This window comes from Vipera ursinii (genome assembly GCF_947247035.1).
Source record: "Vipera ursinii genome assembly, chromosome: 1".
NCBI classification, from domain to species: Eukaryota; Metazoa; Chordata; class Lepidosauria; order Squamata; family Viperidae; genus Vipera; species Vipera ursinii.
The window spans coordinates 39,825,882-39,843,457 of NC_139512.1; the positions used below are offsets into that span (position 1 = coordinate 39,825,882).

Sequence of the window (17,576 nt, forward strand, 5' to 3'; positions counted from 1 at the left end):
TTGTCTTTCATTTATATTAATGAAAAACGCCATAAATGTTAACAAAATTTAAACTGACTCAGAGCTAAATATGCAAATATAATAATGATCTTAAGCATTTATTTTCATGTATCATGTGCACTGATATGGATTTCATGGTGCTCTCTGAGCTTGGTGGTTTTCTTGCAGATGTATCATTATCAAGCTAAGTAACATCATCAGTGCACTGATCGTTACCTAGTTTGGTAAAGAAATACCTGCATTTGAAAGCCACCAAGCTCAGTTCAATCGTGAACTGCAAATATTCTCTTCCATCAGTACATTGATGTGTTTGTATCTTGTGCCTTTTAGAGATTGCAAACTGAGTTTCCAGGTAGAGAGATCCAGTTACATCTCATTGAAGCCCATGGACATTTGGTTATGAAAGACACTTCTCCAGAGGGAGCTGTGACTATCCAGGCTGTAGTAAAGAAGTTGAAGGACTCATTCAAGTTTCTTGAAAACCTAATGTCACGGTAAAAAGGTTTTTGCACTTTTGTTTCAGGGCTTTTTTATGCTGAAATGTAGCTGGCTGGGGGAAAAAAAAACAAAAGCAGGGGGATGGGGGATATCCATCAAGAATAGCAATGACTATAATGTCATTTTCTTCTTGTTTAATATTTAAAAGGTATGTGCATCTGTTTTCCAGATTGTGGCTGTACTAAATACAGGCTACAATTAAGAAGGTTATTTATTATTTATTTATTAGATTTCTATCCTGCTGCACTCCCACTAGACTAGACTCTTGAGCAGTGTTAAGAGTACAAACATTAAAATATCAGAATTACTAAAATCCAGGAACAGAAAACACATCAAACAAAAATCAAAAAGTTCAAAACATCCAAACCAGTAGAAATGAAGAGGATCAAGCCCCAAATATTCTCCAAAGAGCTTTGTTTTCAACTGCTTAGGGAAGGCAGCTAAGGTCAGGGCTAATCTAATATGCTGAGGGAGCCCATTCCAGAGCGCTGGTATTGCTACCAAATGGCAGCTCCTTTGTAGCTCATTCCCCCACACCTCCCAACATGGGGCATCATCAGTTGCTTTTCCCAGTAAGAACCAATACGTTAGGCCAGTTTTAGTGGATAATGCCATCCTGAAAATAACTTGGTTCCAAGCCATAAACAACTTTATAAATTAGAACACCGGTATATTAAATTGCACCAGAACATCTATAGGGAGTTAGTGCAGGCCCATACCATGAGTATAATATGCTTTGCCCAATTAATATCAGATAATAATAATAATAATAATAATAATAATAATAATAATAATAATAATAATAATAATAAACCTTTATTGTCAAAGTACAACATGTGTACATTGAGATTAGCTGAGCCTCCCCCTGTGCTCTCTCCCCCCAACACACAGTGACAACAAACCCTCCATCCCACCACACTATGTGAACCAACTACACCACACACCGGCCTCCCAAGTCAATTCTGCATAAGATTATGTCCCATTTAAAAGCCTGACAGCCCACGGATAAAAGCTATTTTTCAGCCTGTTGGTACGGCTGGCTATATTCCTATATCTCCTACCGGATGCCCAGGCCATTGCAATTGTGATTAACTGAAACTTCCAAATGGTAACTAAATAATGGTATATAGAGCTATTGCAATAGTCTTAACTGGGGATGAGGATAGGAGTCACTGCAGCCAGATTTTCTCATACTTGGTATGGTCACAACCAGCATACTGTACCAGATGAAGCTAAAGAAAGCATCCACTGCTGATCTAATGTTACTGAGAAGGTTGCCCAAGTCATGGGCCTGCTCCTTCAGAATTAGTACTTTCCCATCAAGAGTCACCACTGGAGCCATCCTAGCATCCTGATGAACAAACTCTGTCTTGCTAGGATTCAGTTTAAGCTTGTTCTGTCCCATCCAGAACTTCAGAACCTCCAGTCCACAGGACAGTACAGACTGGGTAGAGATGAATGTCATCACTTGAACGGGTAGATAACCTGACCCAGTGATTTCTTGTGGATACTAAACAATAGCAAGGAGAGGACCAATCCCCGTGGCTCCCCACAAGGGAACAGCCACCCAGAATCACTGTAAAAAAAGTGTTCCCAGTCCCCAACCCTTGAAGATGCTCCAGAAAGATACCATAATTGATGGTACTGAAAGCTGCAGAAATATTTGACAGGCTCAAAGCACATGCATTCAGATCCCAGTAGGGCTCATCTCTTAGCATGATTATCTCCATTCTGTGCCCTGGCTTAAGTAATAACCAATATCTTCAAGTAAGCCAGAAATAATGCAACTCACAGAGCACAGTGCTACATGAACCTACCAAAGCATGTCCATCATTGCCTATGTTGCTGCTTTCTGGATCAGTTGAAACTTCAGGTGATCTTTGAGGGCAATCCTGTGTGGAATGTACTGTAGTAATCAGACCATGAGCTGATCAGGGCATGAGTGACTTATCTGAAAGGCAGATACATATAAGCATATTATACTACACACTTAAGTTGTGAAATCTTTTGATTTGTGTTCTCATGTTGTTAAAATACAATCTGATCATAATCTTTTGTTAATAGTTTGTTTCTTTTTTTCACTTAGCCTAAATCAGGTGTGTCCAACCCACAGTCTGTGGGCCACAAGTGTTCCTAGACAACTTGTAATGCGGCCCCATAAGATATAATAAAAATATTAAAAATAAAGGAAGTTTCTTATTTTAAATCCATGAACTAAATTATATATTTTATATGTGGCACAAGACAATTCCTCTTCATTCAGTGTGGCCCAGATAAGTCAAAAGGTTGGATAGCCATGTCTTAAATGATCTCTCCCTTTATAGCTTACTGTTTTGTGAGAACACCCTGAATTGCTCACTAAACCATAGTTAAAAAACCTGGCTTAGTGATATATGTGAAGCAAAGCACAGAGTCAGTATATTTACAAATGTTGTCCATATTACATTAGGAATCCTCCCCTCTTTGGTTGCTAATTTTAGTCTCTTTCATTCCAAATAGGACAGCAGTTGATGTGAGTAAGAAGATAACTTGTATAGACAACAGGCGAATGGAAAAGGTGGCTGTTTCTGAGCACTTACAGGTGAGAAAACCAGATAAGCTAATTAATGGAATACAGGTGGTCCTTTACTTACAACAGTTCATTTAATGACCGTTCAAAGTTACAATGGCACTGGAAAAAGTGATTTATGCCTGTTTTTCACACCATTGCAGCTTCACCATTGTCACCTGGAGGATGCTTGACAACTGGTTCATATTTATGATGGTTGCAATGTCCCGGGGTCATGTGATCCCCTATTGCGACCTTCTGACAAGCAAAGTCAGTGGGGAAACCAGATTCACTTATCAACCATTCTACTAACTTAACAACTGCAGTAATTCACTTAACAACTGCAGCAAGAAAGGTTTTAAAATGGGGCAAAATTCACTTGACAAATGTCTCGCTTAGCAACAGAAATTTTGGGCTCAATTGTGGTCTAAGTGGAGGACTACCTGCATTTTTATTATATAAAGCTTTAATTGGAATGACCTTCCTATATTGCTAATGAGAGCTATTTACGGTGTTAGTGTATCCTAGTTGAACTGGTTAATGTCTTGTTTGAATAGAACAATTTCTTTCCTTTATCCACATTTCTACCACACATTCAGTAATAAAAGCACATGGCCTAAAAAATAAATATTTTGTACTACTAACATAATTATTTCTAACCATCACAGAAAAACTACAAAACTGGTAGCAGTGGTGGGATTCAAATATGTGAACCATCGGTTCTCTGTGTGGATGACACTTCTGGAAGTCCATTCTGGGCCTGGGCAACAAAAAATTAGCTACCAGTTCTGCTTGGTAGTATTTCCAAAGGTCACATGAAATACATTTTGCCAACTTCCTGAATAGAAACAGGAGTGGATGAGTTCTTTGTCAAAATATCCTGAGAAGGCGATACTTTGGGATTTATTTATCAAAGTATAATCTGTCTTATCATTACAAAACTGGTAGTTTTTTTTCAGATAGCCTCTTCTCATTGGACTTGATTTGTAATAACACATTGTTAGTTCTTTGTTTTCAATCTTTGTATATTTGCAATAGATAAACAGCTTTTCTTCCAGTAGTTCTGCAGCTGCTGGTCCTGGTTGCTCAGTCAACAATCCTGAGTCCTCTTAACCCATTTGTCATCAGACATTCAGGAACTCTAACAGCTAGCATGGTCCTTGCTGACCCAGGTGACAAGCTATCCAGTATGGGCTTCTGTAAATTACATCTCACCAGATTGTTTATGGGAGAGACAGTCTTTATCCAGCTCGTCTGATGAGACCTGTCCAATATAAGTTGAACCTCTGACATAACTCTCATCTTCCTCAGAGCACAAAAGTCCCACAACCAAATCTAAGTAGCCCCACAACCTCTTCACAGTAGTGCCTCACTATTATTATTACATCTTTCATGCCACAGGTTCCTTACCCCTGGTTTAAATTTTGCAGTCTCAAAAGTAACTATAGCAAATTATTTAATAAGACTTATTTAGCAATGCAAGTTTGTATATATCCTAGGATGGTACTTTAAATCTTTCAGAAAAATGTTGTCATTTCTCCCCTAATTTAATCTAACCATCAGTGTGAAATAATTCCTTTCTCTTGTGCACTCTAACAAAACAATTTACTTTCAGAAACTATGTATATATGAAAGAGATGTTTTATTTTCTTGTTTGCATTTACATTATGTCTTTTTCTTTGTTTTCTATAATTCAGAGGAAAATGGCTAAGGGGGAAGATACCAATGAACTCCAACTTATTAAGAACTTTGAACAATGGTTGCAAAGAGAAAACAACAAGCTCTCCAAAATTCTTGCCTTGAATCCATCGAACAGTGAAGAAGTCAAGGCAAGATATAGCAAGCTACAGGTTTGTTCAACTCCAGCATTCCAGATTAACCTTGCATTTTGGTACCATGTTGTTAAATGTGTTTATGAATTCAGTTTTGACTACTGGACTAGTTAGAAGTATATTTTCAGAGTTCTGTACAGGAGTTTTTTCTATCTCTCCTTAAAGATGCCAAAACTGAACTTAGACTCTTCTGCAAGCAAATTTCAGTAACCTCCTTAGAAACTCTGATTAGTGAAACTTCCAAACCTCAATGTGGGTTGGGGGGGGGAGAGATCTTGAAGCCAATTTCTCCTGAGCTTTAACTTCCAGTCATACAAGTAGAGTTGCTGTAGTACAATTTAGTGACAATCAGAAATACAAGTTCCCCATCTCTGATTTAAGACAAGATCAAAACAATATGTTCAAATTTCCTAGAAACAAATTGGAGGCCAATAAGGTGATTCCAAGAATTGTGTGAAATGGTCTATTTGTTGGAGTCTTTGTTGTGTCTCAGCTTGGCTGTTTGCTTGCAGATGCTTCATTATCAACTGGTTATCATCATCAGTGTGAGTGAGTGTTGGGTTTGCTCTCTGTTTATATCCCCTTGTTCTGCTTGCGTTGGTGGAAGTGTGATTTTCTCCTTGGTAGTGGCTTGATTAGAATTATTTTCTGCTTGATTGTCTGGGATTAATCCTTGTTTATCTGGGTGTTGGCTGCTAGTGATAATGTGTTCTGGTCTTTTTTTTCATTCTTAGATTTTTATTGGATCCTTTGAATAGTTGTAAATTTTGTTTATATGTATCTATTGATGGGTGAATTGATGGCAATAAAATGCATTGTTGGGGAGAAAAACAAATTGTGTCTATAGGCAAGGACATAATTATGATCCAAATAGACCAATGAATCTGTGATCCGAATTTTGCTTCCCCAAAATGGTGTAGCTTGTGAATAACAAAGTGGACATGACTCATTCATAGATCTCATGCCCTGATCAATATAGATCCAAGAGTACCTCAAGGTCTATATTTTAAGGTAATTGAAAGTCTGATAAATACTAAACATGAAGTACCAAGCCAGGGAATGACACTGTATTATATGTTTATGCTTTAACATATTTGTGAAATTGATAATCCTATTACAAATTTTTCTGCTTGAAAATACTTCTGAAATTCCTCCAATATGTGCTGCTACTGGAAGCTATATTCAGCTGCCACTTTATGCTTGCTTACACTTCACTGATATGCAGTGAGGGTCTGCCATGAACTATGGAGCATGCTTGGGAAATTGAAAGTAGGCACTGTACCATCTTGAGAAGCTGCTTCAAGGTCACCCAGCTGCAAGAAGGAGGGAGTGGCATACTAGAGCACAACTGAACTATTGGGAAAACAGCTTGCAAGAGTTTAATTGGTATCATTGGTGTAGGAAATGAAAGTTAAGAAGTATAACATAGCTATTTTGACACACAAATCTCAGTTCTTGGCTATGCATTACTGCAATAAACTTGATCTCTAATTAAAATATACCTTGCTCAGCAAATAGAGCCAAGGGTTATTTTCTAATTAGAGGTTTAAGTTTGTGGCAGGTTTGATACTATCCATAAGTACATATATCATTTTCAAAGTTGGCAGAGCTCTATTCAGCTTTTCAAGTTGATACTTCTTTTGCCTCCAGGAGCTTCAGCTTAGAGTCCCTGAAGGTCAGTATCATTTTGAAGAACTTCTTCATCTTCAACCAGCTGGCCGGAACTGGGATGAACTAGAGGAGTTGCGTTACCACTGGATGCTCTACAAGTCCAAACTGAAGGACTCCAATAACACATTGGTAGGTCTTATTATATGGGGTTAGGGAAGGTTAGGGAATGAGAAGGAAGGACTCACTGGAGAAGAGCCTAATGCTGGGAAAGGTTGAGGGCAAGAGAAGAAGGGAACGACAGAGAATGAGGTGCCTGGATGGAGTCACTGAAGCAGTAGGCGTGAGCCTAGATGGACTCCAGAAGATGGTAGAGGACAGGAAGGCCTGGAGGAACATTGTCCATAGGGTCGCGATGGGTCGGACATGACTTCGCAACTAACAACAACAACAACAACATTATCTGGGGACAGTTAGAAGTAGTGTGATTATGAATTTCTTCAGATTATTCTGTCCATTCTTAAACTTTATTTTAAAATTATTCTATACCCTGCCTCCTGCCCAACAGAACTACTATGTTTAATATAAATCTGGTCAGTCCAGCCAAAAATTGTCTAGGACCAAATATTACAGAAAATACAAAGCAGTTTATCTCATAGTGGTTATGGAAAATCCTTAGCAGCTTTAAAATAGTGAAACAGCAAATAGCTTCTTTATGAAAAATAAATCTAATATGTTTCTTCCCCCCCAAATTTACTCTTATTTTGATTGTTTAATGTGATGAATACACATTAGATAGCTGCCATTAAAGACTGTAGTATCTATACTTTCCAGTGGAAGGGTGGAAAATACACGTCCCTCCAGGAGTTGTTAATACTATAGCACTCAGTGGTCCCAGCCAGCATGGGCAGCTGTGAAAGATATTAATTTGCAAAACCTGGAGGGACACAGCCTTCTTTCTATGATTGAATATGATTTGTGTAACATTTCTACATTAGTATACTAAATTTATTTCATTGGCTTTTCCTTGTAAAACTAGAGAAATTCTGGCATGTTACTATGTCTTGTTATTTTATACATGTCATTCGGAAAGAGAGGAAAAAGAGATGCCGAGTATATAGTCTATGGGACTTTTATTTAATGTTCTCAGCACCATTCAGCTTTTTGGAATTCTAAACTTGGATTTCTTGGCCAGTTTTGCCTTTGGCTGGTCTGGTTCTAATCTTTGCTTTCTGATATTTAGAAGGCAGAACTTATTTTATTAGGTGCAGAGTATTTTGTTCTTCTCAATACCCACATGTTTGAATTATTTTAAAAATGGAAAAAAATGTGCCTAATAAGATAATACCAAGAAAAGTTAATGTGTTTAATGTTTTTATGGGTCTATATTTTTTATCCATCTACCCTCCTGCAAAGTAACATCATATCAGTAGGGGTCAGTAATAGCTAAGTCATTTCTGCCTTAAGCTGATATCTAAATTGTTAAGCAATGAAACCATTTAGTATTTAAATGGTATGTACTATAAAACTCATTAGACAGAAATTGCCTGCACTTCTAAGTTGTCCGAATAAAGACAGTTTTTCAAACAGTATCCACGCTGTGATGTACTTTAAATAGGAACATTCTTGATTAATGCTTTAAAATTGTATCTTTTTAAACAGATGACAAGCTATTTCAAAGAACCAAACCTCTTCAGAAAGGTAAGGCTGTTTTTGTCCACAAGAAAAAAGTAGGAGGGATGTGTATGTGTATATACATACATACATATACATATCCTTTAGAAATTCTTGAAGTAAAATTATCTTGTTATGGAGAATATAATTGTTGAATTATTTCTTCAAAACCATCAGTTAGATGGCCAGTTTGGTTTAGGTAATTACAGGTAATACAAATATTTCTTGATCAATGTTTCCAAAGTCGAAATAGAGAGATGTTCTTGATAAAGACAGAATAATAATTTGTATAGAGCTATGGAAGATGTTTCCTTTGGTGTTTAAGTACATATAAACTGTAGTGCAAGTTTGGCTTTTCTTAGACAATAGGCCTTTATCTCTTTGTTCCCAAAAGTTTATGCTGTGGATAAAAGAGGAACTAAATTAGACTTCAACAGGCAGCTTGTCTGAAGAATTTCCAGATAAGCAGTCAATAACTACTAGTTCTCAGTAGACCAGCCATGTAATTCTAATACTTTAACCTTCATAATCTCCATCTTGGCTTGGATTCATTATCTTAATAACTTTATGTCCTGCTTCATCCTCTGTACTTTTGTGACCATGTGTAACCAGCTTTGTGGGAAATCATGTTATTTAATAGTACCTAATCATTTGAAGAGTTTGCTAACTGTCAGGGGTTAAGTAGGGAATTGACTGATGGGATAGTCGGCCCATGGGACCTTGTGGACTAGGCATTCCCAAGATGGTGCTGTAGTTGTAAAATTGAAGAGATCTGGAAGACTTCACATTGAGAAAATTATTTCTCAATGCTGCAATCTCTGATTAGTTAAGCCAGAGGCAGTCAAATTTGGGGCTGGTATTCATATTTGAAAGCATATTCTGGGTCTCTTACAAGTTAGCTATTACACGGGAAATGTTGTCTGAAATATTGCTAAAGTGGATGTGAATAGTTAACAATGCTGATGTAAGATATCCAAGGGCACATTGGTGCCCTTTTTCACTAGACTGCCGATCTGTGTTGATTCAGACAGAGAGAGGTTCCTATCTTTACTTTCACACAGTGTATCATGCTTTCATACTTTTTACTTTACACATAGGAACAGCAACATTGATCTTAATTATCCAGTCATAAGCTCTGGTCAAATATCTCAGTATCCAATTATATGCATTACATAACAAATTTTCCATATGGCAATATCAAGTAGCTTCAGGTCATCTAAATCTACATTGTTAAGCATTGCAAAATATCCATATGGAATTTTTCCTCTTCCTTTTACCACATTGCTTATTTACCTTTAAATTTATACAACTATTCATATGGAGTAGCTCCCTTGAAATCCAGGGTAGTTTTTTTTCCTCTCTATTCCCCTACTTGCTTTGGATATCGGGGCAGTGGGGGAAGGCAATTCGTGAACTAACTCTAGATGATAAAATTTCAAAGCCTTTTTTAAACTTCTTCTTAGCTTCAGATAATTTCTGGGAGCAACCAAGGCAAGATAATTATGAGGGTGGTTTAGAGAGCCCAAGATTCTAATTCAGCCATAGAAGTCTACAAGGTGAATTTGGATTCCCTCTGAGTCCAACTACCCAAAGGGTTGTTTGATGCTGGGAAAATACAAGGAAGCAAATCCATGTGTGGAATATGAATCTTTAAGTGTTGTGGAAAAAAATACAAGAAAGAAATGCAATAAATATAGTAAGATATAAAAGGATTAAAGAGTATATACATTCCCAGAATTCATTGTTTTTGCAGGATTGCTGGCAACATTCCCAACATTCCCATTCAAGGATGATTTCTTTCACATTTGTGTCTAGAGTCATAAAACGGATACATATAAGCCAAGGGGCCTTAGATGCTTTGCCCTTCAAATAACCTTTTACAAATTAACTTGCCATTTACTGAGAAATCATTAAGTATCTGCTGCAAAACCTCTGTGTACTATATCACAAAGGAACCAGGAAATATATATAGTCTAATTTTACTCATATTAAGATGAAATATCTAATCCTAATATTTCTGTTACTTTGTTCATTTGTCTGGGGGTAAGGGATCTTCCTGAGATTAAAAGTGACCCAAAAGTTATATGAAATCTGAAAAATGGAGAACATGAGTTGCAAAACCTGCAGGTTTGTGTATATTATTGGTTATTTTTAGAAGTGAGTCCTAGAATTCTGCAGGGCTTATTCCTAGGTAAAGAGGCATCAGATTTCATTCTTAATCAACCTACAAGGACTCAAGAGGGAGTTATTTATTTCAACATTTTAAACAAGCCATAGGTAATGTCAGGACTTACATTCCTAGGGTGGATAAAAGCTTGCTTTATTTTATCCTGGTTGGAAATATTGCCAGATATTGAGAGAAATGTTTTTACGAAAAATGTATCAAAAATTCAAGGAACATATCAAGGCAATTTTTCATTATTGGTTGAAGGAAATATGAATTTTATTTGGATGTGTGGTTCTGACTGAGAAGCAATAGTTGCATCTGCCTATAATAACCAAGATTTTTTTAAAAATAGAGACAGCCATATGCAATGTAGTCCTGTGCATGTTTAGTTAGAAATAATTTCTACTGAGCAAAGTTGTGTGCATAGACTGAAATCCTAAGAGAGGTTTGTACAATACACCCATGTAAAATGCAGTTGGGTAGTTTGTAAATCAGTGGGTTGTGACAATACAGCAATCCGAATGAGGATACCTGGTTCAGATTAAAAATATACACTAATGTAATTTTGTCATAAACAAAAGTTTAAAAGATTAAAATGATAAATTGAAGATCCTGGATCCTGTGGCTTTTCCATAATTTGACAAAGAGCAATAGTTCACTGGCTCCTTGCATTCTTCAGAGCATTGTAAAAACAAATATAAAAATAATGAAGATAAATGTTTACTTCCCTGTTGTGGAAAATATTGCCAAAATGTACTTAGCATCAATAAAAGATTGGGGTTTATTGGGGTTCAGAAATTTGATTTGCTTTTCTATGTACAGTGCACAATCTTACTAAAGTTTTTTGCTATACAAATAATTAAGATCTTTTTAATTCACATTGCCTAACTGGCTTTCTTTGAGATGCTACAGGATGTCATCTCACAGTGTAAATTGAAAGGAAGGATATGCAATTTAATCTTATTTAGATGTTGTGTTATTACTGAAATTAGTCCAGCTGTCCAAGAGTAATATTAGCACAGCCCTTTTTATCCAACAGGCATTGAGTTCAGGTGTCCATTTTAAAAAACTTAGGAGTTATATGCAGAATGGCAAGAAATATAGTAGACATTGTCATACATTGAGAACAATTCCTAGAACCTGCTGCATTCAAAACAGAGACTTTGTCACTTAGCTGCAGGGGTTTTTTTTCTCTTCTTGCAAATAAGAAATTCAGCAATGATGAGAAATCTGTGATCCCTCAAATATGTCTGAATAAATTTCTCTGCACCTTGTATCATTGGCCACGTTGGCTGGGATTGCAGGAACTGTAGTTTAGCAAAAGCAACAGAAGGTAGCACAGGGTACCTGTAGAACCACAACTGTAGCATTAGCATTTTTTGCTACTTAAGGGACTGTATTAATTTTGCAGGGGAATCAGTTAACATATTTAGCTATTATACCACTTTGCTATACAGTATGTCTTGTTGTATTAAATCTCAATGCATACTTAGTAACCCTCTGAGAGCAATTAACTGAGAAGCTCCTTTTCTTGGCATTTCAGTGAGTTTCATGCCAGTTTTGAAAGATGTTCTTTAATCACAAGAATTGTGTTGTGATGTTTCTAGAGACAAGAATTAAGGAAGGTTAATGAAAACCAGTCTTCCCCAGTCATTTTCCTCTGGAAGTATTGAATCTGTGATTTTTAGAATACAGAGCTGGAATAGCCAGAAGATGGCAGCTGAATATTCTGAGAGTCGGTGTTCCCAGTGCTTCTGAAGAATGCTGGATGGAAGAGGCTGCTGTAGACAACTCTAATGTAGGCAAAGTAAAGGAATGACTAGGCATAAAGCAGCTTGTTGTAAACCTGAAAGTCCTTGTTATGCAGGTAGTCCTCAACTCACAACTGTAATGGAGCATGTAAATTGTGACAGTCAAGCAAGGCACCCATGTGATTGCCTCATCTAATAACCCCAGTTCTTGTTTAGGGAGTTTGTGAATTCCAGATTGATTATATAGTACAAAGGCAACATAGCACTGTTCCAGAAGCAGGTGTCATTTCAGAGCAGCCAGAAATCATTGCAGCCAGTCCCAAAATGGTTCCACTTCTGGGACAGTGCCACATAGTCTCAATGTAGGGAGACCACATGGTGAATTGGCTGATTCCCAAAGGAGATCTATGGAAAAGGTAAGTGACTGAGCCATAATGAGGGTATTGGGGAAGATGGTAGGGAACCCAATTATTATTGTTGATAATAATAACAACAACAACAACATCAACAATAACAATAACTAATTGTTATAACAATAACAAACTAATGCCATGAAAGCGAAGATACAAAAATCTACTGACAATCCAAATTGCTGACTTTGCAACAACAAAGTTGAAACTCTTTCACATTTAATATGTGAGTGCAGCAAAATCGCACAAACTGATTACAAAGCTAGACATGACCGAGTTGCTAAACTAATCCACTGGGCATTGTGTAAAAAATACGGCTTGCCTGTGTCCGAAACATCGTGGGAACATAGGGTGGAAAAAGTTGTCGAGAATGAGACGGTGAAGATCTTGTGGGACTTCCGAATACAGACAGATCGCCATTTGGAATACAACACGCCAGATATCACAGTTGTAGAGAACCGAAGCTTACAGCTGATTGATATCGCTGTACCAGGAGATGCCAGAGTAGAAGAAAAAGAACTGGAAAAAATTACGAAATACCGCAACCTGGCCATTGAAACTGTGCGATTATGGATGAAACGTGTAACAGTGATTGATACCCATTGTCATCGGGGCACTGGGAACTATGTCCAAAAACTTTACAAAACACATCAAGAAATTGCAGCTTCCTGCAATAACTCCAGCAAAGGTACAAAAAATTGTGCTACTCGGAACATCTTACATTTTAAGGAGATAAGCTAAGCACATTTAATTTGTGCTTAGATTGTAAGCCGCCCTGAGTCTTCGGAAAAAGGCGGGATATAAATGGGATTAAAATAAATAAAAAATAAAAAAATACCTGGTTGACACCTAGGATGCTGGCAGCAGCCCATGTCAACCATTAGTGCCAGTCAATTTGAGTGTTCAGTTGACTAAGTTTCATGTTTTATGAATAAAAGTTTTACAATAACAATAATAGAGTTGGAAGGGACCTTGGACGTCTTCTAGTTCCACCCCCTGCTCAGGCAGGAAACCCTATACCATTTCAGACAAATGGCTGTCCAGTCTCTTCTTAAAAACTTCCAGTGTTGGAGTAGTCACAACTTCTGGAGGCAGGTTGTTCCATTGATTAATTGTTCTAACTGTCAGGAAATTTCTCCTTAGTTCTAGGTTGCTTCTCTCTTTTATTAGTTTCCATCCATTGCTTCTTGTCTTGTCTTCAGGTGCTTTGAAAAATAGCTTGACTCCCTCTTCTTTGTGGCAACCCCTGAGATATTGGAACACTGCTATCATGTCACCCCCTTGTCCTTCTCTTCATTAAACTAGACATACCCAATTCCAGCAACTGTTCCTTGTATGTTTTAGCCTCCGGTCCCCTGATCATCTTTGTTGCTCTTCTCTGTACTCTTTCTAGAGTCTCAACATATTTTTTTACATTGTGGTGACCAAAACTGGATGCAGTATTCCAAGTGTGGCCTTACCAAGGATATTAACACTTCATGTGATCTTGATTCTATCCCTCTATTAATGAAACCTAGCACTGTGTTGGCTTTTTTGGCAGCTGCAGCACACTGCTGGCTCATATTTGATTGCCCACTAGGACACCGATATCCCTTTCATAGTTGCTACTATTGAGCAAGGTGACACCTATACTGTACCTGGTTTTTACCTATGCATTTGGATAGGGGGATGTTAGAGGGGGGCACTTCAGCATCCCTGTGGTTGGTCATTAGGACATGCAGATTGCCAAGCACCCAAATTTTGTTCACATTACTGCAGGGGTGCAACAGCAGCTGTGACTTTGGGCGGGGGTTGTAAATTTCTTTGTTCAGTGCCATCGCAATGAACAATCATAAGTTAAGGATTACCTGTATTGCATCTATCCTTCCTCTGGTCATTTGCATTTAAACTTGTTGTCTTCACAGGCATTCAGAAGAAGGCCTTGGCTTCAGATAGTGCAGTTCCCCTCTCACATTGCTAAACTAAGAAAGTAGCATTTTGACTGAGTTTCAATTTGTAATAAGCATGTATGCTTCCTACTCCTAGATCTTGCAAAGGCATCACAATGCTGAAGTTGTGACAGCCTGGGATTTCCATGGTAACTGACTGAATTATTAACACAAGATAACAGGCTCTGGTGGTGATCTGGCAAAAACCAAGGGAGAGGGTGGGAGGCCAAGTATTGCAAGAATTCTAAATTTGTAAAGACTTTTTTTTCTGTAGGTCTAACTTTGGGTGGCAGAGATGGGTTAGAAAGTTACATCCTGAGAGCAGATGCAAGTAGAAAGAACATTTGTGTTTATATCCTACCTTTCTATGCAAATCAGTAGATGTATGGAGGTATATGGATTTTGTAATGGACATGTTTTGGAATAAGACTGAAAATCAATCAGAGCTCACAAACTGTATTAAAAATCAGTCACAGATTAGACTCATATTACATTTAATTCTATCCAGGTTGATCATGAAAAAAGATTGTAGGCATAGAAAATCTGTTTTTTGTAGATTTTTCCCCACCCAGTTTGAAAAAAAAGAGGGATATAAATTGAATTAGCATTTCCATTATTTATGTCTGATCTGGCTCAAAGTCAGTACTTTCCCTACAATGTGAAAAGTCCCAATCTCTAACCTTGAAACTTCAGTAAGATGAGCTGGCCTCCTTGCTAAGATTCAGGATAATTTGTAATGGGAAGCACTAATACAGAAATACTTTGAATAATAACTTCCTTCCTGATGTATTGGAGGACATTCCCTTTTTCACATGTTTCTTTTGTGCTCACATTACTGTCCAGAAGAAATGTAACCTGTAATATTTCCTGTAAGCCACCTTGAATCACCATGAGCAAGTAGGCAGCAATATAAACTTTCCAAATAAATAAATAACTACAGGCAATTATGTTTACTGATTATGAAATACGTTTGCTACTTGTTTGTTAAAGTTATTTACTGCCTATCTCACCATGGAATTACTCTGGGCAGCTTACAGCATTAAAAGGGAGAACAAAATAGTAAAAAAATGTAAACAAATAAAAGCAAAGGAATGGAAACAATAAATATAAACCTTACCTTTTAGCTTATCTGAGGATGCAAAGGAAATTACAACAATAAACCAAAGTATAAAACATACGACAAAGTTTTAAAGAATATAAAACACCACTGTAAAATCCATTAAAGTCAGAATCTTAAAATTAAGTTTAATATTAAAAATGGGACCATGAATAGCTTTCCCCATCGCAATGCTAAAGAAAAGGAAGTTGCTGTACTTAGAGCCACTCAAAGAAGAGCATGAACTGGCAACTTGGAGGTTATAAGCAGTCCCCGACTTAACAATGGTTCATTTAGTGATTGTTCGAAGTTACAACAGCACTGAAAAAAGTCACTTATGACTGTTTTTTACACTTATGACTGTTATTGCATCCCCATGGTCACATGATCAACATTCAGACATTTGACAACTGACTCATATTTACGACAGTTGTAGGGATCGTGTGATCACCTTTTGCAACCTTCTGACAAGCAAAGTCAATGGGGAAGCTATATTCACTTAACAACAGTGTTACAACAATAGTGATTAACAACTGCAATGATTCATTTAACAACTGTGGCAAGAAAGGTTGTTAAATGAAGCAAAACTCACATAATTGTCTCACTTAGCAACAGAAATTTTGGACTCAATTATAGTCGTAAGCCAAGGACTACCAGTATGTGCCAGCCTGAGAGGACAGCTGGCAGTCCTGGAATTTCTGTAGGTAGCTCTTGCCACTTAACCATTAATCAATTAATTCAAATTACTAAAGAAAGCACTTTTTCAGAAGTGCTGTCTTCTGTTCCAGTTCCAAATTTGGTGGATTTCATATTTCATAACTTTCCCTCTATCTGCTAATCAAATTTGTCCGGCAAAGCTATAAATAGGAATATATTGATGATATGAACTCAGATCCTTAAGTCATATGCTTTGTGTTGTATACTGGGTTCATTGCTTGATTGACGAGACAAGGCAAGTGAGTTCAGCAAGAATCATTCTTTATTTGCTTACTGGAACTGAACTGAGAAACAGGGCTGCGAATGCAGCTATTTATACCCTGGCCTCTAGGTGGCGGCCAATAGGTTTAAAGCAACCTATTGCCACCCTAGAAGCAGCCAATGGCGGCGCTGGAGACGGGTTGTCTGAGGAGCTGGGAGCCGTTAGCCAGCTTCCCTGCTTAAACAACCTTCCAGCAGTTAACCCCACGTGATACTCTTTAGTAAGACAAAACTCAATACATTACACTTTGTTTTCTGATTTTGCTTCTTGTCTCCTCATTTGCATTTAGTATAGCCACCCCTACTCTGAAATATTTAGAGGTCAAGGATGTTTGATAAAATTCTACCACTAACACTTAACCATTGGATATTTTCTTCTTGGGTCCCAAGAGTCAAATGAGTTAAGAAACCAACTGCCTAATTTATTCACTTAAGGGTAGGAAAATTCATGTCCAGTTGTCAAGGACATAAAGACCATTACTTTTTTTAAAAAAAAACCACAGTAAGATTCAGGATTGGTGTTGCAAAGAAAATATAAAAAAATATTACCAGTACATCAAGAATTCATGTTCAAGAGATAGGTCATTCTATGAGTGTCTGCCTCTTATGCTTCAAGGTTAAGACACAACTTTGATTCAGATGCTTTGCATGCTTATTGAGGTTTCCCAGGCTCTGTTTGAAGTTAAGACTCACTCACTCTGAAAATCTATCAAGAGTAAAAGAAACATAGGAAGGGCAATAGACCCAAAATAGCAGTATCCTTTTAAAGCATGGGAATGTTTCATTTCTCTGCTGAGAATTTTACCTAAGAAAAAGCAACATAACCCTTTTGATCTTAGAATCTCCCCACCCCATCACTCCATTGCATCCTTTTCTCGGCATTGTCTAAACAAAACTGCCAACTTGAAATGGATGAATATTTAAATTTCTATTTCTTCAACATCTTATGAACCAACATTCTTCATCCTAATGCTTGTCAGATGTTCGGGACCATAGCTTTTAGAATCCCCAAAGCCATGTAAATGTGCTCTCAACATGTAAGGAGAACACCAGGTCATGAGAAGCTGCTATATACTTTGGAAATAT

General features: G+C 37.3%; 1 protein-coding gene across 2 annotated transcripts in view; it reads left to right on the plus strand.

Annotated features, from left to right (window-relative positions):
- The window catches only part of SYNE3 (spectrin repeat containing nuclear envelope family member 3), a 76,353-nt gene that overhangs the window by 50,775 nt on the left and 8,002 nt on the right, over positions 1-17,576 (plus strand). For both annotated transcript variants that reach the window (XM_083362641.1, XM_083362642.1), the window contains exons 13-17: positions 331-494; positions 2,998-3,079; positions 4,744-4,896; positions 6,529-6,678; positions 8,149-8,187. In XM_083362641.1, coding sequence (XP_083218767.1) covers positions 331-494; positions 2,998-3,079; positions 4,744-4,896; positions 6,529-6,678; positions 8,149-8,187 — 588 coding nt within the window. The remainder of the gene's footprint in view (positions 1-330; positions 495-2,997; positions 3,080-4,743; positions 4,897-6,528; positions 6,679-8,148; positions 8,188-17,576) is intronic.